At 41.7% G+C, this 27,048-nt stretch overlaps 1 protein-coding gene across 4 annotated transcripts in view; it reads right to left on the bottom strand.

Annotated features, from left to right (window-relative positions):
• LOC128696789 (DNA repair protein RAD51 homolog 2-like) overlaps positions 1-24,198 on the bottom strand; it is a 103,370-nt gene extending 79,172 nt beyond the window's left edge. For all 4 annotated transcript variants that reach the window (XM_070096035.1, XM_070096034.1, XM_070096036.1 and 1 more), the window contains exons 1-3: positions 23,977-24,198; positions 540-653; positions 249-360 (exon numbers count right to left, since the gene is read on the bottom strand). In XM_070096035.1, the coding sequence (XP_069952136.1) occupies positions 249-360; positions 540-653; positions 23,977-24,060 (310 nt within the window). In that variant the 5' untranslated portion in view covers positions 24,061-24,198. The remainder of the gene's footprint in view (positions 1-248; positions 361-539; positions 654-23,976) is intronic.
• Positions 24,199-27,048: the final 2,850 nt, after the last annotated feature.

The following is a 27,048-nucleotide window of genomic DNA, read 5'->3' as shown; positions in this document are numbered from 1 at the left end:
CCTCCGTAAGCCATGCGTGTTGCAAGAGGCGACTAAAATGCCGGGAGCAAGGGGCTAGTAACCCCTTCTCCCGTATAAATTACTAAATTTAAGAGAAACTTTCGTTTTTCTTTTTGGGCCACCCTGCCTTGGTGGGATACGGCCGGTGTGTTGAAAGAAAGGAAAGAAAGAAGAAGCACTGTTGCTCTTTCCTACTCCAGTAATAAGAACCCACCCACTCTCCCTCCCTCCTAGCTAGTACTACTCACCTGCAAATTCTGTGATGGAGCCTGCATGTAGGCCACCGTGTAGCATAGTGTCTAAAGCATGATTTCCCAGCCAGTAGCTGCCGTTTTTCTCCTCTTCACTCAGATCAAATGCCTGAACAATTTCCTTTATTACAAACAAGTATAAGTGCATATGATGCATGGTGGAAACAATAGTGCTGATACAGTTATATACTGTAATTACAATAGATTTTGTGTAATGAATAAAGAAACAATTTACAGTGGTACTGAATATTTAACACATAAAAAATATAAAAACATCTCTTAACTTACAGTAACATGTTGAGGGACACAAACATCAAAGAGCTTGTCCATAAAGGCTTTACATTCATCAGCACTCATGTGAAGCAGTGTCATTACTTGCAATGGAGACAGGGAGAGGACATCCTGGGCAAGATAAAAAAAAAAATGCACATCATATAGATTACATTCAAATTATAAAAAATAGCTATTTGATGCACAGAATGTCTTTGCCATTTAATTTAATATTTTTGTTAATTTAATACACATTTAAGGGATATATTTGAAACTCACTGTCTGAAAATGACAAAAATTTCCCATCTGCCAACATCTTTACTATTATTGTTAACCCTCCACCTTCCCCACAGTACTCAAAATAGCAAGGGTCACCCCGATCCACAAAGGAGGAGACCAAACAGAGTTGAATAACTATAGGCCAATATCCAACTTGCACCCTCTCTCAAAAATCTTCGAAAAATTAATTCATAAACGAATCTACTCCTACCTTATCTCCCAAAACATACTCAACCCCTGCCAATTTGGATTCAGGCCAAATAAAAATACTAATGATGCTATTATACACATGCTAGAACATATATACACTGCAATAGAGAAAAAAGAAGTCCCACTGGGGATCTTCATTGACTTACGTAAAGCTTTTGATACAGTTAACCATGACTTGCTCCACGTAAAATTGTCACACTATGGTATAAGAGGGCACTCCCTCAACTACCTCAAGTCATACCTCAGCAACAGAAGCCAATATGTGTATGCAAATGGGGCAAACTCTTCTGCACAACCAATTACAGTTGGTGTCCCACAGGGAAGTGTCCTTGGCCCTCTTCTCTTTCTCCTATACATAAATGACCTACCAAATGCTTCGCAATTACTCAAACCCACACTATTTGCAGATGACACTACATACGTCTTCTCCCACCCAAGCCCAGTCACGCTAGAAAATACTGTAAATACAGAATTACAGAAAATATCTACCTGGATGAGGACTAACAAACTTACACTAAACATTGACAAAACCTACTTCATTCAGTTTGGTAACAGAGCTACAGATGTCCCTCTTAACATAATGATAAACGGATCACCTATCACAAAGCTAACAGAGGGAAAATTCTTAGGAATCCACCTTGATAATAGACTCAAATTTCATACACATATACAACAAATTTCTAAGAAAATTTCCAAGACTGTAGGCATACTATCGAAGATACGGTACTATGCTCCACAGTCAGCCCTCCTGGCCCTATATAACTCTCTTATTTACCCCTATCTCACCTATGGAATTTGTGCATGGGGCTCAACAACAAGTAACCATCTCAGACCACTAATTACCCAACAAAAGGCTGCAGTTAGAATGATAACAAATTCTCACTATAGGCAGCACACTCCACCAATATTCAATACACTAAACCTATTCACCATACAAAACATTCATACTTATTACTGCACCTATTACATACATAGAACACTTAACTCTGATATTAACCCTCCCCTCAAACATCTCCTTGCCAACCTCAACAGAACACATGACCATAACACAAGGCACAGATCACTCTTTGATGTTCCTCGTGTCCATCTCACACTATGCAAAAACTCAATGCACATAAAAGGCCCTAAAATCTGGAACTCATTACCTGTAAATATAAAAGAAACACTACCTGTTTATAAATTCAAGTCTCTTCTCAAAGATCACTTACTCACCCAAAACCAAATAAATACTGAATAACTGAACCTTATAAATTGTATATCTTAAATGTTTCTCACAATTATATCACATAAATGTTAAACCTAAAACCCAATCTAACTTTATTATTTTTTAAATACACTACCTAACAGAATACTCCATTCTACTGAATGTACAACAATGCATACAACCATATGACCTGTCTTTGTAATACTCACTTGTGCTTTATAGTAATCTGTTTACATTAAAGTTTTATCACCGATGTCATCATTGCTTAGTTCATCTTAAGTTAATTTTAAGCCAGCCCGTAATGCTATGCATAGTATAAGTGGCTTTGGCATACTGCTCTTTTCTGTATTTTTTGTACCTCTGTATGTGTGCACAAATTTTTAAATAAATAAATAAATAAATAAATAAATAAACCCTTAAACTGTCCAAACGTAGATCTACGTTCACTTGAGTAACATTTGAAAGCATGTAAAATATAACGTAGATCTACGTTTGGACAGTTTAAGGGTTAAAAAACACCTATTAAAACTCACATAAATGTTATACCCAAAAACTCTCTGTAAATTCTCACACTTTAATTTCACCATCTCAATTCAACCACTCCATAAAATGCAGGTCAGTGAACTGATATAAATTCAATGTAATTTATTTGTAATTAACCAATTCTGCATTTGCAACCTGTCTCACTATACCTGTCATTGTACTGATGTAAGTAATACGTCGCATTAGCCAGTGGCTAACGCGACGGTCTGGAGTTTTGAGACTCTCTGACCGCGGGTTCAAATCCCGCCCGTGGTATGGTTTGTTTGCAATCGTGTCATTACAATTTCATGAGTCATGTTGACGGCAGTGAGGGGACTTCAGCTAGAGTTCGTCACGGCCACGCTAGCTGGAGATTCGTCTGTAAAAACTTGCATTTGTGGTCACAGTGGTGCCTATGCTAACCTTCCTATGGTGTAGAGATATACCTAGTTGGACGAATCTTATTGTGGCTAGCTGGTCCAGTGGCTAACGCGATGGTCTGGAGTTTTGAGACTCTCTGACCGCGGGTTCAAATCCCGCCCGTGGTATGGTTCATTATATGAATAAAAAATAAAAATGGAATTCATTGGTAAAGCCTCAAAACGTAAGTAATGAACAGAAGAAATGTTAGTTTAGTGCCAGGAATACTTACGTACATTGTTTATTCTGGACCCTATTTTGAAATTGGAATATTTTGAACTTTGTGTTAAATTGGCCAAATTACCAATTTCCAATCACTTTATTTTGTAGTTGAAACAGTTGACTTGGTGATTTCTTGTGCTCAATCAATAGAAGTAATACTAGTGAAATAGCTAAGAATTTGGTTGACTGGAATAATGTAATTGGCCTAAAATGGGAGTCAAAGTCGGCAAAATCGCCAATTCGTAAATATCGCTAACACATCAAAATTCGCGAGAGCATAATTTCGTCAATTTTCCATCAAATTTTGTACTTTTTGTTTTATTACCTTCAGAAAAAGATTTTCTACCATTTCTTAAGAAAAAATAACAAAATTATTTTTTGAAAATTCTTGGACCCTGGTGCGCACTTCGAAATTTGGCCTCTGGACCCTGAAAGGGTTAACACAACCTCTTCCCTCCTCCAGTCTTCCATACACTAAGAAGAATTGCCAATAACGGTAAGTGTTATGCTGTTATGTTTCATTCTTCATGTCTCACTGTTTTCTGTGTACAGTGGACCCCCGAGTTTCATGATTAATCCGTTCCAGAGAGCCTGCCGAAAGTCGAAATTCGCGAAACTCTAACCATTTTCCCCATAAGAAATAATGGAAAGAAAATTAATCCATTCCAGACACCCAAAAATATTAAAATACAATTTTTTTTTTTCAAATTAAATAAAGATTTATATACTGAAATCAATGAGAAATCAAGTACATGCATATAAAAAATAATAATAACATTACACTTACCTTTACTGAAGACTTCTGGGTGGATGGAAGACGGGAGGAGGGGATAGGAGGAAGGTGTTCACTATTGTTTGGAAGGAGAATCTCCTTCCATTAGGACTTTAGGTAGCAAGTCCTTATCTGGGGTTACTTCCCTTCTTCTTTTAATGCCACTGGGAACAACTTGAGAGTCATTGGACCCCTGTCGCACAAAATATCTGTCCAGAGAGGTCTTTTTCTCGCGTTTCTTTAAGATTTTCCTGAAGTGGGACACAACACTGTCATTGTACATGTTGCAGATATGGCTTGTTTCAGCTTGGTCAGGGTGATACTTTTCAACAAAACTTTGCAACTCATTCCACTTGGCACAAATCTCCTTAATCTTTGAAGAAGGCACCTCATCCACTCCCTCTTCCTCCTCCTCTGAAGCAAGTTCCTCGGCTGTGGTCTGATGCTGTTCCAGTTGAAGCTCTTGGAGTTCGTCAGTGGTTAGCCCTTCCCTGTGGTCCTCCACCAACTCTTCCACATCCCTGTCACTCACCTCCAACCCCATGGGCTTGCCCAATGCCACAACACTTTCCACAACAGGCAGAGGGTCGGCAGGGCCAGTGTCTACCCCAAACCCTTCAAAATCCCTCTGGATCGTGTTCCTCACTTTATTTACCAAAGGGCCTGCACTAGCTTTCCTTGGGTCCATGATGACTTATTTAGCAGTTGCAAGCACAAAAAACAATGGATTATTATGAAATGTATGAACCCGCGGGGTGATGGTCACGTGTTGGTAAACAATGGCACACTGAGCGTGAATGGCGTGGGAGACTGGCTTGGTGTGCGCGGTGACGGGCGGACGGGTACTGGACAGTCGCCAAAACACGAATCTAATCACAAAACTTGAGGCCAAATTTTGCCCAAAAAACTCGCTGAAGGTCGAATTTCACGAAAGTCGAGGGTCTATTGTATGTATATCTATATTTCATATAAAAAAATTATTTTGTTTTAATACTTCTGGGTGTCTGGAACAGATTAATTGTATTTACATTATTTCTTATGGGGAAAATGGTTTTGCAAATCGCCAATTTCGATAATAGTCACACTCTCTGGAATGGATTAATTACGAAAAACAAGGGACCACGGTATATGTCAGTGTTAACTTGTTATCTGGCATTTATATGCATTTATTTGTGGAAAAATATGGTGTTCTGCTTTCCAGCGATGTCCACTTTCCAGTGGTAGCCTAACCTGCTATATAAGTGGGGCCCTACTGTATGTTATTTACTGAAATTTTAACTTTTCAAATGACAGACACTAAATTTTAGATACAGAGATACAGTATGTAGGTACAGCAAGGGAAAAAAACAAATTAGAAATCCACCTCTACTGGATTCCAAGGACATAAATAAGGCCAAACTGAAGAGAGGAACACCAAGCTACTTTTCTGTTGATGTAGTCTTCTCCTGCAAGTGGAAGGAAAGAAAGGTAGTCACTATGTTGCCACTGCCAAGAAGAAAGTAGAGGATTCCTGCCTCATAGTAATCAAAGCTTACAACTGTAACTTGGGTAGCAATGACAAATGTGACATGCTCCCCCATCTCCACAAGATTTCTATGGGAGCCAACAAATGGTATATGTAACTCTAGCTATAAGCTTGACACTGCTGTCTGCAGCTCTTGGTTCCTGTAAAAAAAGGAGTCCAAGTCCCTCAAACATGAGCACATATCACTCAGAGAATTTGGTATGCAGATATAATCATCTGCAAGACTACAGAAGCCTGGATGACTTATGTCTTGCAGTTACACAAATGGGACAAGGCTGACTAGTGGAAATGATAGTCACAATTTGCAAAGGAACTTTAATGAGACATTTTGCCTTAAGAAGCCTGTTCTACATGAAGTATATCGAAGTTCCTCAATGCAAATTGTATCTAAGATAAAAATTTTCCTGCCTCCAGAATCCTTGAGGTACATGTCAGTGTACCATGTCCAAAAAATAGAAGCAAACCTCTAAATTCTGCTCCACAATTGTGTGCATTGGTCTAGATGGCTATGCAATGTGTACCATGTCAAGCAATGCCAACTGCACTAGTAACTGCTCTGAGCCATTCCAAACATCCAAACACAGCAGTCATAAAGAACTGTCTCAACTCATAATATATTTCTTGTAATGTTAAATTAATTTCTTCAATATTTCAAAAATATCAGCTACATTTTACATATTTTTTATAAATTGTAAAATCTGTCTAAAATATATGTACAATTTTTAAGTAGTAGGTTGGTAAACAGGAACCGCCCAGGGAGGTACTACTGTCCTGCCAAGTGAGTGTAAAACGAAAGCCTGTAATTGTTTTACATGATGGTAGGATTGCTGGTGTCCTTTTGTCTGTCTCGTAAACATGCAAGATTTCAGGTACGTCTTGCTACTTCTACTTACACTTAGGTCACACTACACATACATGTTTTTTTTTTTTTTCAACAAGTCGGCCGTCTCCCACCGAGGCAGGGTGACCCAAAAAAGAAAGAAAATCCCCAAAAAGAAGATGCTTTCATCATCATTCAACACTTTCACCACACTCACACATTATCACTGTTTTTGCAGAGGTGCTCAGAATACAACAGTTTAGAAGCATATACGTATAAAGATACACAACATACCCCTCCAAACTGCCAATATCCCAAACCCTTCCTTTAAAGTGCAGGCATTGTACTTCCCATTTCCAGGACTCAAGTCCGACTATATGAAAATAACCGGTTTCCCTGAATCCCTTCACTAAATATTACCCTGCTCACACTCCAACAGATCGTCAGGTCCCAAGTATCATTCGTCTCCATTCACTCCTATCTAACACGCTCATGCATGCTTGCTGGAAGTCCAAGCCCCTCGCCCACAAAACCTCCTTTACCCCCTCTCTCCAACCCTTTCGAAGACGACCCCTACCCCTCCTTCCTTCCCCTATAGATTTATATGCTTTCCATGTCATTCTAATTTGATCCATCCTCTCTAAATGACCAAACCACCTCAACAACCCCTCTTCTGCCCTCTGACTAATGCTTTTATTAACTCCACACCTTCTCCTAATTTCCACACTCCGAATTTTCTGCATAATATTTACACCACACATTGCCCTTAGACAGGACATCTCCACTGCCTCCAACCGAATCCTCGCTGCTGCATTTACCACCCAAGCTTCACATCCATATATACATGTATAAGCATATATATACACACCCCTCTCGGTTTTCTTCTATTTTCTTACTAGTTCTTGTTCTTGTTTATTTCCTCTTATCTCCATGGGGAAGTGGAACAGAATTCTTCCCCCGTAAGCTATGCGTGTTATAAGAGGCGACTAAAATGCCAGGAGCAGAGGGCTAGTAACCCCTTCTCCTGTATAAATTACTAAATTTAAAAAGAGAAACTTTCGTTTTTCTTTTTGGGCCACCCTGCCTCGGTGAGATACGGCCAGTTTGTTGAAAGAAGATATGTATAACTTTTTAAATAAATTTTTTGCATGTTTTAACCCTTTCAGGGTTGGTGCCATACTAGTACGGCTTGCACGCCAGGGTTGGTGCTGTACTAGTACGCATAAATTCTGGTGCCTTCAAATTTAGTGAGAGAAAGCTGGTAGGCCTACATATGAAAGAATGGGTCTATGTGGTCAAGTGTGCGCAGTATAAAAAAAAATCCTGCAGCACACAGTGCATGAGGAAAAAAAAACTGTTTTTGGTTTAAAATAGCTAATCTGCAGTGTATTTTTGTATGCTATTTATGGTTGTATTCTAGTTTTCCTGGTCTCATTTTACAGAATGGAAGACATATTACAGAAATTGAGATGATTTTGATTGGTTTCACAAAGAAATTGAAATTGAGCTCAAAGTAGCAGAAATGTTCGATTTTTGCCAAAGTTCAAAAGCAAACAAATCATGCCATGCGTCCAATATACATCAACTGGCGAGTCTAATATTCTTTCACAAGTGCGCTGATATTATTTATACCATTTCTACACCATTTCTACACTAATGCAGTAGACTGCATAACAGTAAATCTTCTATTTTTTGTGAGAATAAAAATTCAAAGTGGAAAGCAAAAGAAATGTAACAGAGGCCTGGGGACGTGACTAATGAACAGAGGAAATGTCTGTCTTGTTTATTCTGGACCCTCTTTGGAAATAGGCATCTTTTGAAATTTGTGTGAAATTGGCAAAATTGCCACTTTCTGACCACTTTATTGGATAGTTGAAATCAGTAAATGGGTGGTTTCTTGTACTCATTCGATAGAAAAAATGGAATTCTAGCAAAATAGTTATGATTTTTGTCTACTGGTACATTGGAATTGGCTGAAAATAGGGCTCAAAGTGGGTGAAATCGCCGATGCGTAAACATTGTTGAGACCCCTAACTTCGCAAGAGCATAATTCCGTAAGTTTACCATCAAATTTCTTACTTTTGGTGTTATTATGATCAGGAAAAGATTCTCTATCATTTCATAAGAAAAATAATTTTTTTTTCGAAAAATTTCTGACCCTGAGAACAAGTTTAGGAGAGGGCCTGCCGACCCTGAAAGGGTTAAAATACATATGAAGTATCATTTACATAAATACTTGCTATACTACTTAATAACTTTACTACCCTATGTTAGTTTTCAAAAAATTTTTTGCTTATGCATAAAAAAAGTCCCATACGGAACTTGCACAGCTTTTTAATAAACGATATCTTGAAAAGGTTATTAGTATTATTATAATCAGAGTAAGCGCTAAACTGACAAGAGTCATATAGTGCTGTGGGGCAGTATGCAGTGCGGAGGTTATAATCAGCTAGGTGGAGAGGAAATCAGAGGTGAGGGAAGAAAAGGGATGGAAGAGACCCTATGCATGATGTGTCAAAGTTTGTATAATAAGGCAGTTGCTGACAAAAAGTCAAAAAGTGCTTGGGGGTCAAAGGTGGGGGTCATCTGCAAGTAGAGAAGATAAAGTAAGAGTGGTAGGGTGGCGGCGTCGGAAAAGAAAGCATCGATGAAGTTTGGTAGATTACCGCAGAGGATTAAGGAGTGGGCTTGGGCAAGAATGTTATACAGTGGACCCCCGCATACCGTTGGCCTTACATAACGTTAAATCCGCATACCGATACATTTTATCGCTAAGATTTTGCCTCGCATACTGCTAAAAAACCCGCTCAACGCTGTTCGTCCAAGACGCGTCTAATGTGCGGCCTGAGCCAGCCTCACATGTTCCGCCAGTGGCATTGTTTACAAGCCAGCCTCCGCGGTAACATCCAAGCATACAATCGTAACATTTCGTATTATTACAGTGTTTTTGGTGATTTTATCTGCAAAATAAGTGACCATGGGCCCCAAGAAAACTTCTAGTGCCAACCCTGTGGTAAAAAGGGTGAGAAATATTATCGAAATACTGTGGTACCATGGTCAACTGCTGATGCTGCTGCTGCTGCTGTAGCACTGTCAGCTGCTGCTGCTGCTGTAGCACTGTCAGCTGCTGCTGCTGTACCACCATCAGCTGCTGCTGCTGCTGTACCACCATCAGCTGCTGCTGCTGCTGTAGTACCGTCTGCTGCTGCTGTAGTACCGTCTGCTGCTGCTGTAGCATCGTCTGCTGCTGCTGTAGCATCGTCTGCTGCTGCTGTAGCACTGTCAGCTGCTGCTGCAGCACTGTCAGCTGCTGCTGCAGCACTGTCAGCTGCTGCTGCTGCTGTAGCACCGTCAGCTGCTGCTGCTGCTGTACCACCGTCAGCTGCTGCTGCTGCTGTTGTAGTACCGTCTGCTGCTGCTGTAGCATTGTCTGCTGCTGCTGTAGCACTGTCAGCTGCTGCTGCTGCTGCTGTAGCACTGTCAGCTGCTGGTGCTGCTGTAGCACTGTCAGCTGCTACTGCTGCTGTACCACTGTCAGCTGCTGCTGCTGCTGCTGTAGTACCGTCTGCTGCTGCTGCTGCTGCTGCTGTAGTACCGTCTGCTGCTGCTGTAGCATCGTCTGCTGCTGCTGTAGCACTGTCAGCTGCTGCTGCTGCTGCTGCTGCTGTAGCACTGTCAGCTGCTGCTGCTGCTGCTGTAGCACTGTCAGCTGCTGCTGCTGCTGCTGTAGCACTGTCAGCTGCTGCTGCTGCTGTAGCACCGTTGTTGGTGTGGCTTATTGAGAATACCAAGAAACAATTAACCCCAGAGGGTTAGCCACCCAGGATAACCCAAAAAAGTGTGTCATCGAAGACTGTAACTTATTTCCATTGGGGTCCTTAATCTTGTCTCCCAGGATGCAACCCACACCAGTCGACTAACACCCAGGTGAACAGGGAAAAACGCCTGGAACTAGTGCTCATATTGGTGAATTTAAAGCCAGCAAAGGTTGGTTTGAGAGATTTAAGAATCATAGTGGCATACACAGTGTGGTAAGGCCTGTTCTGGAAGAAAATGCCAAACAGGACCTACAGTACTCAGGAGGAAAAAGCACTCCCAGGACACAGTGTCTCATCAGTCATTGCTGCATCTTCAATAAAGGTAAGTGTCATTTATTCTTCATTTAGTAGAGTAGTACATGCACAATATATACTGTGCATGTACTACTCTACTATTGTGCATGTATCCTTCTCTTTGTGTGTAGGAAAATGTATATTTCATGTGGTAAAATTTTTTTTTTCATACTTTTGGGTGTCTTGCACAGATTAATTTGATTTCCATTATTTCTTATGGGGAAAATTCATTCGCATAACGATAATTTCGCATAACAATGAGCTCTCATGAACGGATTAATATCGTTATGCGGGGGTCCACTGTACTACCTCCAAGTGATGTCATATGCCTTCTATAGATCAAAAAAGACCGCTAGGACAGTGGTTGTTAGCAAAGGCATTTCGAATATACATATCTAAGTGGAGCAAGGGGTCTAAAGTAGAGTGGCCTTTGCAAAAGCCATATTGGCAATGGGAAAGGCTATTGTGAGTCTCTAAGAACCACATCAGACATTTATTCATCAATCGTTTCATCACCTTGCAGACCACACTGATCAGGGTAATGGGACAATAGTGAGAGGTGTCAAGCCCCGAGGTGCCCGGTTTGTGAAATGGTAGTACAACAGCCAATTTCCATTGCTGAGGGACAACCCCCTCGCTCCCCAAATAAGATTGAAAAGACATAAAAGAATGGGAAGGGCCACAGAATGGAGATGTTGTAGCATACTGATGTGGATATCATCAGGTCCCGGTGCCAATGGCTGGCAAATGGAAAGTGTGGAATCTAATTCTAGGAGAGTAAAGGGTATGTTATATGGCTTCAATCCATCGGAGGAGAAATCTAAGGGTGATTGGTCTTTGGTAGGATTAGACGCAAGAAATGAAGGACAGAGGTGAAGCCCTCGGGAGATACGGACAAGATAGTTCTTGATTTCTGTGGCAACTTCTAGAAGTTCTGCGACATCAACTCCAGCAACTCGCAAAACGGGAGCTGGGTCCGGAGTGTACTTACCACACAATTTCCACACCTTTTTCCAAATCGCACACATAGGGGAAGATGAGATAATGGTAGACACGTAGTCTCGCCAACAAGTGTGTTTAGCGTTGAAGATGACGTTGTGAGCAACTGCCCTTGCCTGCTTAAAATCTAACAGACACTCCGTGGTACGATTATATCAATAACGGCCCCACACAGCACATTTTAAACACACTGCACGGGCGCATGTAGGAGACCACCAAGGTACGCATGCCTGAGAATGCTTACCTGAGGTTTGGGGGATAGAACGCATCGCTGTAGTTAGGACTAAGGTCGAAAATTGGTGTGCCAGCTTATCAATAGAGGACGAAAGGGGGTCCTCGCAACAGGTGGTAAGATGGGAGTATAAGTCCCAATCTGCTCGAGCAAATTGCTAACGAGGGCTACGAAACAGTCAGGTATATGTAGTAGAAGTAAGAAGGATAGGAAAGTGATCACTATCATGTAAATCTGAAAGAACAGATCATGCAAAATCAAGTGCAATGGGTGAAGAACAGATAGAAAGATCAATGTAGGAGAAAGACTGAGTGCAAGAGTCAAAATGGGTAGGAGCACCCGTATTTAAAACATGAAGAGGATGAGAAGCGAGAAGAGTCTCCACAAGAGTCACAGTGGGACAATCCCCACAGGTGATGATGAGCGTTAAAATCACCAACAAGATGGGTGGCGGTAGAGAAGAAATTAAAAACACAATATCAGAGATACAGAATGCACGGGAGGGAGAAAGATAAAGAGAGCAAACTGTAAACCATCTGTGTAAATAACAAAAAAAGGCACAATACCGTGACTGGAACGATACACAAATAACCCGCACATAAAAGAGAGAAGCTTACGACGACATTTCGGTCCGACTTGGACCATTGACAAAGTCACACTAACCAGAAGTGGAGCAGGACGGCTATATAGAGGGATGCCCGGGTGTTGCGCATGTGTCTTAATTTCATCTTGTCGGTATTATATATCATTCTTGTACTACTACTACTACTACTACCACCACCTCTTCCTGCCTATATATATCCGTCCTGCTCCACTTCTGGTTAGTGTGACTTTGTCAATGGTCCAAGTCGGACCGAAATGTCGTCGTAAGCTTCTCTCTTTTATGTGCGGGTTATTTGTACATCTGTGTAAATAAATACGAGCTGCAGTATAATGCAACGGGGAACGAACAAAAACTTGTTGATACTGTATATCAATGCGCACAAGAAGCAAACTTTCATTAAATGATTCATCAGGTAAAGGATCGGAAGAACGTAACAGCACGTAGCCTAAAATGGGGCAAATGACAGCAGAACGAATTTTGGGCTCTTGCAACCCAACACATACTGGGGACAACTGGGAGAGCAACACTTGGAGTTCTCCTTGATTGACCCTAAGGCCACGAATATTCCACTGTAAAAAAGACATTATGTACAGAGATAAAAATGACAACAATAAGAAATGATAAGACCTATGGGCTTTTAGGATCATTAAAGTCAATGTGTGGGGGCAACAGTAAGCGTGTAAGCAAGGAAGAATTAGAATGTTGCAGAGGAATAGATTGTTGCGAGGGTCGTAAAATAGAAGGAGTAAAAGGAGGCGTGTTGGTGTCCATCGGGGGTGTCGTCTCCGCAATATAGCTGGAGATAAGAGTCTAACGTCTCAGTTGTTAAGGAAGCCGATGATGCCATGATGTTAGAGACAGGAGAGGCATTGCAAGTAAAGGTCGGAGTAACTATGGAGGCAACCAAAGAGGTCTGATGGGAGGGAGAGAATATACCTGAAGAGATGCATTGGCTAGGGTAGAAGAGTCCTGCAGTGTAACAGGAGAGGAAGGAGGTTGGAGGGTAACTATGGAGGAAGATGGGGGGGGGCAGGGTAAGAGGGGACTACATGAGGGGGGTGAACCTCCACCTTCATGTGAAAGCTGGAAAGGGGGCGAAATCTAGGCTCTGAGGCAGAAAATAGATTCTGTATGCATGATAGAAAAGAAGAAAATGTAGGTCTGCGAGGTCTCACAGACTGAGAAGCAAGTGAGCGAGATGAAGTAGAAGTAGGAAGTGGTGCGGAGGTAGGAGTGTCAGAGGATAAAACTGCAAAAGAATTAGAAACTAGAGTGACCTCGGAAGACACAGACAAAGAGGGATCGGGAGGCGGAAGAACCGTCGAGGTTGGAAGTCTTCGAGCTACTTTAGCATATGAGACACGAGGAAGTTTTCCTTGAAAGCAAAGCTGAGAGACAGCCATAGTGTAAGGCCCTGACACTCCTTAAGATAATGGATCTCTCATTCATTATGATAGACCTGACAACAGTGTGAAAAGGAAGGATGAGGTTCCTTGCAATTGAGACAAGAGGGCAGAAGACAAAATGCATTGGAATGATATGCTGCACTGCAGACCAGGCATTCCGCCGCAGATCTGCAGTGTTTAGCAGAATGCCCAAAATGCCAGCAATTACGACACTGTTGGGGAGTGGGAACTACTTGATGGACCCCTAGGTGATGCGTGGCAATAAAGACAGAGTTCGGAAGTTCACAGCAGTTGAAGGTTAAACAAGCAATGTTACTAGGAAAGCACCTCCGCCCACAAGCGGGCAGGATGTGTGTACATGTATCTACCTTAAGAATAGGGAGGTTTTGAAAGACTATTTGTTCTAAAATATCATCACCGCAAGACAAAAAAAAATCACTCTGTACAATGGTACGTGGTAAGACCACAGCACCACTGCAAAAATTAAGAGTAGCGTGTTTACGAACGGTGACTGGTATGTTATCTATGGAAGTGATGTGGGAGAGAGCATGAGCTTGCTCTGAATTCTGTACCATTACGACACGTGCACCGTTTCGAAGAGCGTGGAAGGATATAGTTTGGCCAACGTGCCATAAAAGATTTTTACCAATTCCATGATCAGAAAGATAATCAGTTTGAAACGTCATTTGTAAAGAAAAGAATTTTGTCCACTGCATATTCATTAGCCCAGTAAGCAAAGGTAGTGAGTGTCACGTAGGTCGTTTCTGAGCGATCATCAATGAACTGTCGTCAGTAGGTTATGATGGACATTTAGTAGTAGTACCATGGGCGGTCTGAGGGAGGTGGGCCATCTGAAAACTGCCGCACAGTATTCGGGTAAGCCAGACACATTGTGAAAGGCGTGCTGGAAGTAGCGGCATGAACAGAAACGGGTGATGCCGCAGCACCTGAAGCAGGTGACGAAGCGTCACTAGCAGAAGGTAAAGGGGTATGAGAAGAGTCGAGAGAATGGACCGATAACGGAGCCGGGTCAGAACAGGATGTGGGATCAGAAAGGGGTCTGGGAGGAGGAAGGGTTTCACTGGGCTAAGATTCCATAATAAAGGTGCTTCTGTGATATCTCCTTTCTTGTTATGTTAAGAAAAAAAAGAAAGAAGGAAAGAAAAAAGAAAGAGGGACAGTCGCTAGGAGGCATGAAGGGGCTGAAAGCTCCTCCCCTCATCCGAGAGGGCCTCAAGCCCACAGGTAGTGAAGATGCAGTGTGGAACCCATGCCACACCCTACCCTTCACGCCAGTAAACCAGAGCTCCGGGATAGCAGCCTCACATCTACCGAGCTACCTCAGCGGACAAAAGAAAGGGCAGTTGGAAACCTGCCACAAAGCATACCCTCTTCGGCTGCCACCTTCCAGAACCGACAGGCAGCTTCTGGAGATATACTCATTACCCGAAGGGCACCCTACCTACTTCCTGGAAATCTGGGAAGGGAGCAGGGCACCTTCAGACAATTCAGATTCCACGGCAAACCACACCAACCCCGAGGGACCTCACAGAGTGGTACGAACCCCGGCATACCACTCCCTACCTAGAAACTGAAATGCCAGAGGGGAGGACCCCAGAGGCTACAAATGGGATGGAAAACAAGGAGAGGGTAAGGTGAGGGTCAGAAAGGTAAAAATAAGAGGGGTATGGGGAGGGTGGGGTAGGGAAGGGAGGATTGGGGGGTTAATTAGGTTCGGTCAGGGGTAGAAGACCAAGAGCCTCTTCACCACTACAAGGAGCCCCCCTTGAAGAGGATCTTGAAAAGGTAAACCCAAAAAATTGCAAAACACACAAGTGCAGCCTTAGAAAGGCCTAAAAAAGACTTATCAAAGGATTTAAAAATCCTTCAAGGATTTCTATTATGGAATGTTATGGGGTTAACATATTATTATTATTATTTGCTAAACCTAAAGGCTGCATATGTGCCTATATAAGAAACTGTACAAAGGAGACTCCATTCAAAATAAATCATAACATTAATCATAACATCAATCGCATCTGCTAGAAAAATGACAGGATGGATAATGAGAACCTTCAAAACTAGGGAGGCCAAGCCCATGATGACACTCTTCAGGTCACTTGTTCTATCTAGGCTGGAATATTGCTGCACACTAACAGCACCTTTCAAGGCAGGTGAAATTGCCGACCTAGAAAATGTACAGAGAACTTTCACGGCGCGCATAACGGAGATAAAACACCTCAATTATTGGGAGCGCTTGAGGTTCCTAAACCTGTATTCCCTGGAACGCAGGAGGGAGAGATACATGATTATATACACCTGGAAAATCCTAGAGGGACTAGTACCGAACTTGCACACGAAAATCACTCATTACGAAAGCAAAAGACTTGGCAGACGATGCACCATCCCCCCAATGAAAAGCAGGGGTGTCACTAGCACGTTAAGAGACCATACAATAAGTGTCAGGGGCCCGAGACTGTTCAACTGCCTCCCAGCACACATAAGGGGGATTACCAACAGACCCCTGGTAACTGGATAGGCCAATGTATAGCTATAAAACTAACTGTGCTTAACCCTTTCAGGGTCGACAGGCCCTCTCCCAGACTTGTTCTCAGGGTCGAAAAATTTTCAAAAAAAAAAAAATTCTTATGAAAAGATAGTTTTTTTTTCTAAACATTATAGGCTAAAAAAATTTTTTTACCATCAATACTTGCCGAGATATGGAAGCATGAAGTTGACAGAAAATGAACCGCACATGGCATCATCGCCGACTGCCGATCACCTGGTAATCTTTTATTTACTTTTTTCTACTTTTTTCTATTATTTTTTAATTTTTTTTTTCAAGTAACTTTTATGGCCTGTGAGACCAATATGAGCACTATTTTGTAAGTTTTTTCTCTTTCTATACTACACAACAACTGCACAAACACTGTTGTCACTATATTGTTTACAAAACTTGTTTACACACACAAACAATATAAAATGTTGTTTATTACTATTTTTCTATATATTATATACACATATAAAGTTACAGGACATGTTTCTAGAAGTTCTGCAGCCTGTGGAACTCTTTGAAACATGGTGTCATGCACAGTGGTGTTTTACACTCCTCACACATAAAACGAGTGTCTGCGTTGTTGTGGCATTCTTTTGTATGTGTACAGACGTAACACCTCTTCTGAGCCTTTTTCTTGAAAGCAGTAGCAGGCAGTTTTATTACGAAGTGATCACCATGCTTCAGACGAGAAGGTAGTTGTTGATAATTTAGTGGGCGGTTTTCTATTGCAGGTGTAGTTCCTTGGTACTTGAATACTATTTGTCTGATGACAGACAAACAGAATTTGCCATATGGTAGTTTGTTTCTGGTCCTCATCTTATACGTATTATAAGCATTGAGCATGGAAATGTCCAGAATATGGAAAGAGTTTTATGTACCACTTATAACTCTTGCGAACACAATCAGCAAACCCAACCTGCATGACACATATGTCCACTGAGCACATATTGAGGGTGTAGTCCATCACAGCTGCAGGTTTTAGAATGCGTTCATTGGACTCTCTATTCTGCCTGCCATTTCATTTTGGTGAACTGATGTCAACAATGTGACATCACGTTTGTTATGCCACCAAAATGCCATGATGTCATTGGCAGCAAACGCCTGCACCTCACTTCTGTGACTGCCTGCGTCGGACCTAGGCATATGCTCATTGTGGAAAATAAATTCCAGCAACCGCCCAGGGAGGTACTACCGTCCTGCCAAGTGAGTGTAAAACGAAAGCCTGTAATTGTTTTACATGATGGTAGGATTGCTGGTGTCCTTTTTTCTGTCTCATGAACATGCAAGATTTCAGGTACGTCTTGCTATACTTATTAGGTCACACTACACATATACAAGCACATATATACACACCCCTTTGGGTTTTCTTCTATTTTCTTTCTAGTTCTTATTCTTGTTTATTTCCTCTTATCTCCATGGGGAAGTGGAATAGAATTCTTCCTCCGTAAGCCATGCGTGTTGTAAGAGGCGACTAAAATGCCGGGAGCAAGAGGCTAGTAACCTCTTCTCCTGTATATATTACTAAATGTAAAAGGAGAAACTTTCGTTTTTCCTTTTGGGCCACCCCACCTCGGTGGGATACGGCCGGTGTGTTGAAAGAAAGAAAGATTTTTATAATGATTAATGCATTACTGTTGTTCTAAATTGTATTTTGAATAGAACCAACCGGTTCGCCCTGCGCCTGCGCGGATGTGCGGGGGGAGAGGTCGAGGCAGGGCATGAGAGAGGCGGGAGTGTTTTTGAATGGAGTGAGGAGGCTGTGAAAACATGGGACCAGGAAATTGGCATTCATGGCAGCCTAAGGATTAATATAGGCCTCACTTCATAATAGGAAGTGTCGTAACTGTTCCTGGTGAAGAGTGAGGGAACGTGATTTATGGGACCACCGTAAAAGGGTGGTAAAATTAGTGAATAATGGTGCGACCGGGGGTGACTGGTGCGCGGCCATGGTGTGTGTCCAGGGGAAATACCCGTGAGTTAATCCTCACTCATCGGTCTCAGATCTTAATGGAGTGACCCCTAATGTGTATAATAATTATGAGACATTAAATAGTCTTGTGAATCGTAATGTAATCAGTGATAATAACACTAAGTAAAGGAATCGTTGAAGCGATATGAGCTGCCATTCCCAGAGTGTGTGTGCACATGTTTACCTCGTTGTTCCTGTCTCGAGGATAGTGAAGTTTTTATGGAGTCGTGACTTCTAAACCGGGACAAACCAACGGATACCTCGTCCTGCTGGAATAAGAACCGTGTCGGTGTAGCAGGACATCGAAATGAGATGGTGAATGGAGGAAATAAGGAGCATCAATCACCCACAGCTAAGTAACCTTTCTAGTTATAGCAGACTGATACTGGCCAGTTAGGTATGTTGTAATTGGATAGGTTATGGGTGATCCAGCTACATCAAGTGACCACCAGAGAATATCTGGTAAGTGGTGGGATTATGTACAAGTGTTTTTCCTTGATGGATATATCCAAGTGTAACCTACCCCCCCTCCCCCTTCATTCAGTTAAACTAATATAATCTATACAGTCCACAATTAATTAGTAGCGCCATACTTGTGGGTGCTATCCAATTTATACTGGTCTCGGATAGATATGGATAAGATTGTGAGGGTCGAAGGAACCACCTGCCGTGACCAGGGGTGGTTAAGTTTTCTCACATGTCTACACGGGGTGACTACGGTAAACACGATGGTTGTCTCCCAATGAGATTACTTGTATGCATGTAATGTTGAGGTACGTACAAGTAATCACCCCTACAAAATTTTCCATACTCATGATTTCCACTCACTGTGCCACATACGTCTGTCACATTCACTCGCAAGAAATCACTGAGTAAGGGGCTTGTGTACCAGTTATCAATAAATAATATATGCCCCTTACCAAGATATGGTTCCATTATTGTTCTAACCACATCACCAGAGATACCCAATAACTTCCTGGTATCTCTCAATGTATTACTGCCAGTGTACACAATTATATCCAAAACCAGACCACTTTTGCAATCACACAGTACAAATAACTTTATACCAAAGCTTTTCCTCATGCTTGGTATAAACTGCTTGAATGACAGTCTGCCTTTGAACAAAATCAAAGACTCATCAATAACAAGCTTCCTGAAGGGATAAAAATACATACAGCAATTTTGTTTCAGGTGTATGAACACATTCCTGATCTTATATAACCTGTCGTTTCTGCCAGGCCTTGCTTTGTCTGAGAAGTGTAGCATACATAACAGTAGCAAAAATCGATTCACTGGTATAACATCACTAAAACCTGGGGTTGAAATCAGGCGTTCCTTCGACCAGTATGTGGTGACAGTGTGCTGATACACATGTGGCATAAACATTATTGTGGCAAAGAACAGGTACATCTCAGCCACAGTTGTGTCCTTCCACTGGTGTAGCCGTGACCTTGGTGAAAGAATTGTATTTGCCATGGAGTACTCATAGTATGTGTTGCTTTCCCTGACAATAATTTCCATCAGGGGTTCATCAAAAAACAACTGAAAGCATTCTAGTTCAGTGGTATTGTTCCCAAGTGTACACAATGGCTGTATTCCACTTTGTGTTTCATCAAAGTGGGGATTGGGAACAAAATTGGCACCTTGCTGCCCAGATGTAGTCTGCTGGTGGGTACTGGATATTGAAAGGTGGTTGTGGAAGTTGTGGTTGTGAAGGTTGTGGGAGTGTGGGGGTGGCTGAGGCTGGTTGTGGCTGTGCTTAGTTAGCAGTGTGGGTAGCAGCATGGCCAGCTGCTGGTGCCACATGACTCCAGCCACCACCACCAACACCACCACCACCTGCTGCCCCACGCACATTATGCATCCCCATTGTAACAATATCATCGTCATCTTTACTCTCAGGTCGTGGTGAGGGCCACGGATATACTCTGAGATTTACTCCTTTTCCTTGAAATGACATATGGCACACTACCAGAATGCATGCTGCGTTGTACATACTGCCACTTCACTGGAGAATATTTCCCCTCACTGTCGCAACTCGAGCTGCTTTCAATAACTTGGAAATCACTATCACTTTCGCTGCTCACATCCGAGTCCTGTACACGGGGAAATAGTTTCCTTTTTTGTCCTGGTACAGGTGAACATGAATGAGACGGCCCAGCACCAGAGGTGGAAGGTTGTGGGTCATCTATGTTTTCATCACTAATTATGTTTTACTGGGCACTGCTTTCAGTCACACCCTCCTGAAAGCCATGGAATTCACTTTCACTGGCACTTCCATCGCTGTTAGAACTATCACTTGGGAACAGAAGACCTCCAATTCAGCAAGGAGTAAGGTACTTCATACCACTAGACATCATGAACAAGGACTACTAAGATGGCATTCCCACAATGCACGACCGAGTCCCCGATTTTTTTCATTGTGCGCACACCCATCACGCAGACCCATTCTCTCACATGTAGGCCTACCAGCTTTCTCCGGCTTGATTTGAAGCCACTAGAATTTACACGTATTAATACGTCGGAAACATTGGCTCGTAAGACATACATATACGGCCAAAACAGTCAAAGGGTTAATATAGATAAATGCAAAGTTCTAAATGTTAGACAGGAAAATAACCATGCCACATATAAACTAAATAATGTAGATCTTAATTTTACTGATTGCAAAAAGGATTTAGGAGTTCTGGTTAGCAGTAATCTGAAATCAAGACAACAGTGCACAAGTGTTTGCAATTAAGCTAACAGAATCCTTGGCTTCATATCAAGAAGTATAAACAATAGAAGTCCTCAGGTTGTTCTTCAACTCTATATATCTTTGGTTAGGCCTCATTTAGATTATGCTGCACAGTTCTGGTCACTGTATTACAGAATGGATATAAATGCACTGGAAAATGTACAAAGGAAGATGACAAAGTTGATCCCATGTATCAGAAATTTTCCCTATGATAATAGACTGAGGGCCTTGGATCTGCACTCTCTAGAAAGGTGTAAAATTAGGGAGGAGATGATTGAAGTGTATAAATGGAAAACAGGAATGAATAAAGGGGATGCAAATAGTGCGCTAAAAATATCTAGCCTCAACAGGACTTGCAGCAATGGCTTTAAGCTGGAAAAATTCAGATTCAGGAAGGATATAGGAAAGCACTGGTTTGGTAACAGAGTTGTGGATGAGTGGAACAAACTCCTGAGTATCATCATAGAGGCTAAGATGTTGTGTAGTTTTAAAAATAGGTTAGACAAGTACAGTGGTACCCCAAGTTTCGGCCATAATTCATTCCAGAAGGCTGTTCAAGTGCCACAAGGAATAATATAAATTAGATTAGTCCATTTCAGACCCCCAAAAATACACTTACAAAAGCACTTACAATAATACGCTTACATGTACATAATTGTTCAAGCTGGGAGTTGTACGAAACTTGGAGTACCACTGTACATGAGTGGGTATGGGTGTGGGTGGGTGTGAGTTTGACCAGACTAGCTTGTGCTACTAGGTCAGATGCTGTGCTTCTTCCTTAAGTGAATGTGACCTGCCATGACTAGGTTAAGGCACTGGCTTAAGCCGGTAGGAGAATTGGACCTGCCTCACATGGGCCAGTAGGCCTCCTGCAGTGTTCCTTCTTTCTTATGTTCTTATATATGGCAAGCCCAGGTACTAGAAATATGTCACTTTGTCTGACTTTTTTGGGTTATCCTAGGTTCTCTACACATATGATGCTATGCATGATAATCTATGTAGAGAAAAATAGCCTTTTTTGTTTCAGTTTTATGGTGTATTACGAGTGTATATCAGAGTTAGTCCTGTGCTATACTCTACTTTCTCTAATATAAGCCCCCAGGACAGGGATAACAGGATGGTACTTGTATCCCATATTCTCTTCATGCCTCCACCAAACTGCTCGGTATTATGCCTATTATTCATTCTGGAGTAAATAACATGTTTTTATGTTATTTATATTGTTTATTATGTCATATTAGATGGGTAAATAAGCAGTAGTGTTGATATTAGCATAATAATAAAGCATATTCCCCTGCATCACGAGACTGAGCTCATGGCAACTGACAGTGGCTTCAAAGCCACCTTATCTTTTATGGACAACATATTGTGTTGTCCAAGAAGGATTTCTTTTATTCGTTGGAACCATGGCTAGGTCTAAAAGTAAGCAGATAACAATAAATGGAGAAAAAGAAATTGGAATGACTTATGCAGCAAGTAGTGCCGCCAAACAGTAGCAGCAGGTTGGTGTGGCGACCCTTGAAATTTGAAATTATGCTAGCCAAAATTAGTGCTGAAAAACTGATGAAACCAGATCACTATCGGATTTGTAATGGTGGACCTGTACTTTACAGTGGACCCCCGATTTTTGTCCGGTGTGGAAATCATACAATTCAGATTTCGAGCAATTTTTTGGTGAAATTTTCCCCCGGGTTTCGTACATCCACTTGGAAATCGTCCATATTTGATGCGTCCTCCCACCCAGGCTGCCGCTTCTCACGCATACCAGACTCGGTCTGCCTCTGTCTCTCATCGAGTTAGCAATACTCCAGCGTTCATCCATTTTTTTATGCTTGTTTATTGACTGCGATTGTGAAATAAACCACCATGGGGCCAAAGAAAGTTCAGAATGCCAGTCCTTCGGTAAAGAAGGTGAGAAACACAATAGAATTCAAGAAAGAACTCATAGAATGAGTTGCAAAGTTTTGTGGGGAAATATCACTACCACCCTCTACAAAGGTAGAGGGTGGTAGTGATTGTGGTAGAGTGGTAGTGATGGTGGTAGAGAGTGGTAATGATGGTGGTAGTGATGGTGGTAGAGGGTGGCAGTGATGGTGGTAGTAATGGTGGTAGAGGGTGGCAGTGATGGTGGTAGTAATGGTGGTAGAGGGTGGCAGTGATGGTGGTAGAGGGTAGTAGTGGTGGTAGTGATGGCAAACAATCAAAGATGTTGAGAAGTTGTTGGTGTGGGTCAACAAAAAACAGTTAGTGGGAGATAGTGTTGTGGAGGCGATAATTTGCGAAAAGGCAAGGCAGATGCATGGGGATCTCGTAAAGAATATGCCAAGAAGGGTCTTCAATAAAGGTAAAACTGATTTAACTGTTCATTTATCCATTAAAATTAGTGCTTTATATTTATTTCTCATATTTTTCTCTATGTAAAACTATAGTTATTCTCTATAAAATGCATTTTTTGTTAATATTTTTGGTTGTCTGGAGCAGATTAATTGAATTTACATTATTTCTTATGGGAAATATTACTTTGATTTTCATCCGTTTCAGATTTTGGCCGACCTTCTGGAATGGATTAAGGACAAAAACTGGTATTACTGTACGTGATAACTGTAAAAATCTTAAATTGTGTAGGAACCTGAATAAACCTATTTATAGCTGTGCTCTAATGCATAGCATGTAAGTCATTAATACATAAATACTAATGATTTACTTTTACTGTCTTTAAGAGAAAGTAACATAAATAATACATGTATGTATATAACTTAGTTTTATTATCCTTAAGGGATATTAATATGAATAAAATATAATGACTAACATTTACTGTCTTTAAGGGATATTGACATGAATATAATATACACTGTAATGACTTACTTTTACTGTTTTTAAGGGTGATCTTGCTATTCTTTCCTTAATTTCCTGATCCAAGGGTAATTTTGACAATCTTCGAAAAGACATGACAGAGCCTATTACAGTGTACTGGGAGTCTTCAGGTGATCTTGACCGCAGGTGTTGATGAGAATATGAAGGCACAAACTACAACTGCCGCTGAGGGAAGGTGGTGCTGATAATGAAGGTGCTGAGGCAATAACTACACCTGCCATTCAGGGATGCAGGTAAAATAAAAATAAAGATAAATATTTCATTTCTTTGCAAGGTTACAATGTGTAATTACAGTTTTGATTAGTCAAGTAGAAAGAAAGCCACTATCATGTCGAGGCATTTTGGGTAGACTTATCCTAATACATAGTAACTACTTAAGTCTAGACAAGATAAGTGTGGTTAACTTTTTGATAAATCATTACTTTATCTTAATACTAATGTGAGGTAGTCAAGGTGGCAGTTTATAAGAATAATAATTTTGAAGTTGCACATAATTAAAAAACAATATTACAATCAATGGTTCAAACTGTAATATTTCATGGACTGGCAGATGTTTTAACCCTTAAATGGTCCAAACATATACTATATATGTTCACCTGCGCAGCACCCTGAATATTTTGAGAATTTTTTTTTTTTTTTATAGGAAAAAAGAGCATGTGGTATCCAGGCATCCCCAATTTTTTTATATGGTGCACACTGAGTGTGCACACCCATTCTCTCATGTCTAGGCAACTCAGGCCTATCGTGCCAATGTTGAATGAATGACAAATGAAACTTATATATACGTTTTGGGCGCTACGTGAATGTATATATACGTTTGGACCGTTTAAGGGTTAATAGACTCAAGGTCATATAATATTTGGGAGTTGCTGTGGTGTTGATAATGGTGTTGAGGCACTAACTACATCTGCCAATGAGAACTGCAAGTGGTGTGCAAGTATTGATTATGAAGGCACGAATTACATCTGCAGCTGAGGGATGCAGGTGCTGATGATATGACAACATGAACTACACCTGCTGCTGAGGGTTGCAAGTTTTGATGATGAGGATATGAAGGCACGAACTACACCTGCCACTGAGGACTGCAAATGGTTTGCAGGTGTTGATTATGAAGGCATAAACTACATCTGCTGCTGAGGGATGCAGGTGTTGATGATGATATGAAGGCACTACACCTGCTGCTGAGGGATGTAGGTGTTGAGGCACTAACTATACCTGCCACTGAGGACTGTAAGTGTTGTGCAGTTGTTGATGAGGATATGAAGGTATGAACTATACCTGCCACTGAGGGATGCAGGTGTGTATTGATAATGAAGGTATTGAGGCACTAACCCCACCTGCCACTGAAGACTGCAAGTGTTGTGCAGGTGTTGAATCACTAACTACACCTGCCACTGAGGACTGCAGGTGTTGAGGCACTAACTACACCTGCGACTAAGTATCACAGACGTTGATTATTATTACTGTAATCAAGGAGGAAGTGCTAAACCCGTATGATTATACAGTTCCAGTGGGGGATAAGTGGAAGGTATTCAGGCTTAATGCAGGGAACTGAAGCACAGATCCAATTCCCTAGATCAATAGCTTCTCACCACAGTCAGTGGCCAGGCTTCAAACACCTTTTATTGTACAGTAATAAAGGAATGGAACAGACTCTCCGCACATGTCAAAAGGTGCCTGATGAATGTAGCGACAGAAAGGGAGGAGTATGAGTTTTTATTTTCTTAGCTAACACACATGTAAATATAAATAACTCATTTTGCCTTATTCCTAGTCTATCCCCATTATAGTACTGTATAATAATATTATCTCCTTTACAGTATAATAATAAGGTATTAAAGGACCCCAATGGAATTAAGTCACTCTGACCTTCTTGGGTTATCCCAGGTTCTCTACACATGCTGCTATGTATGATAATCTATGTAACTGTACAGTATCTGTGTATAGCTGAATAAACTTACTAGCATCTAAGAACCTTCCTTGAGGGGTGCAGATGTTGAGGCACTAACTGCACCTGCTACCTAGTACTGCAGATGCTGAAGCACTAACTGCACCTGCTACCTAGTACTGCAGATGTTGAGGCACTAACTGCACCTGCTACCTAGTACTGCAGATGCTGAAGCACTAACTGCACCTGCTACCTAGTACTGCAGATGCTGAAGCACTAACTGCACCTGCTACCTAGTACTGCAGATGTTGAGGCACTAACTGCACCTGCTACCTAGTACTGCAGATGCTGAAGCACTAACTGCACCTGCTACCTAGTACTGCAGACGCTGAAGAACTAACTACACCTGCTACCTAAGTACTGCAGCTACCGAGTAAAGCTGAAGCACTAACTACACCTGAAGCACTAACTGCACCTGCTACCTAGCTACCTAGTACTGCAGAAGCTGAAGCACTAACTCCACCTGCTACCTAGTACTGCAGATGCTGAAGCACTAACTGCACCTGCTACCTAGTACTGCAGATGCTGAAGCACTAACTGCACCTGCTACTTAGTACTGCAGATGTTGAAGCACTAACTGCACCTGCTACCTAGTACTGCAGATGCTGAAGCACTAACTGCACCTGCTACCTAGTACTGCAGACACTGAAGCACTAACTGCACCTGCTACCTAGTACTGCAGATGCTGAAGCACTAACTGCACCTGCTACCTAGTACTGCAGATGCTGAAGCACTAACTGCACCTGCTACCGAGTACTGCAGACGCTGAAGCACTAACTGCACCTGCTACCTAGTACTGCAGACGCTGAAGCACTAACTGCACCTGCTACCTAGTACTGCAGATGCTGAAGCACTAACTGCACCTGCTACCTAGTACTGCAGATGCTGAAGCACTAACTGCACCTGCTACCTAGTACTGCAGACGCTGAAGAACTAACTACACCTGCTACCTAGTACTGCAGACGCTGAAGCACTAACTACACCTGCTACCTAGTACTGCAGACGCTGAAGCACTAACTGCACCTGCTACCTAGTACTGCAGATGCTGAAGCACTAACTGCACCTGCTACCTAGTACTGCAGATGCTGAAGCACTAACTGCACCTGCTACTTAGT

Source organism: Cherax quadricarinatus, chromosome 52, assembly GCF_038502225.1.
Source record: "Cherax quadricarinatus isolate ZL_2023a chromosome 52, ASM3850222v1, whole genome shotgun sequence".
Classification (NCBI taxonomy): Eukaryota; Metazoa; Arthropoda; class Malacostraca; order Decapoda; family Parastacidae; genus Cherax; species Cherax quadricarinatus.
Note: the sequence above shows the minus strand (reverse complement) of the source record. Positions and strands in the feature narration are given on the sequence as shown.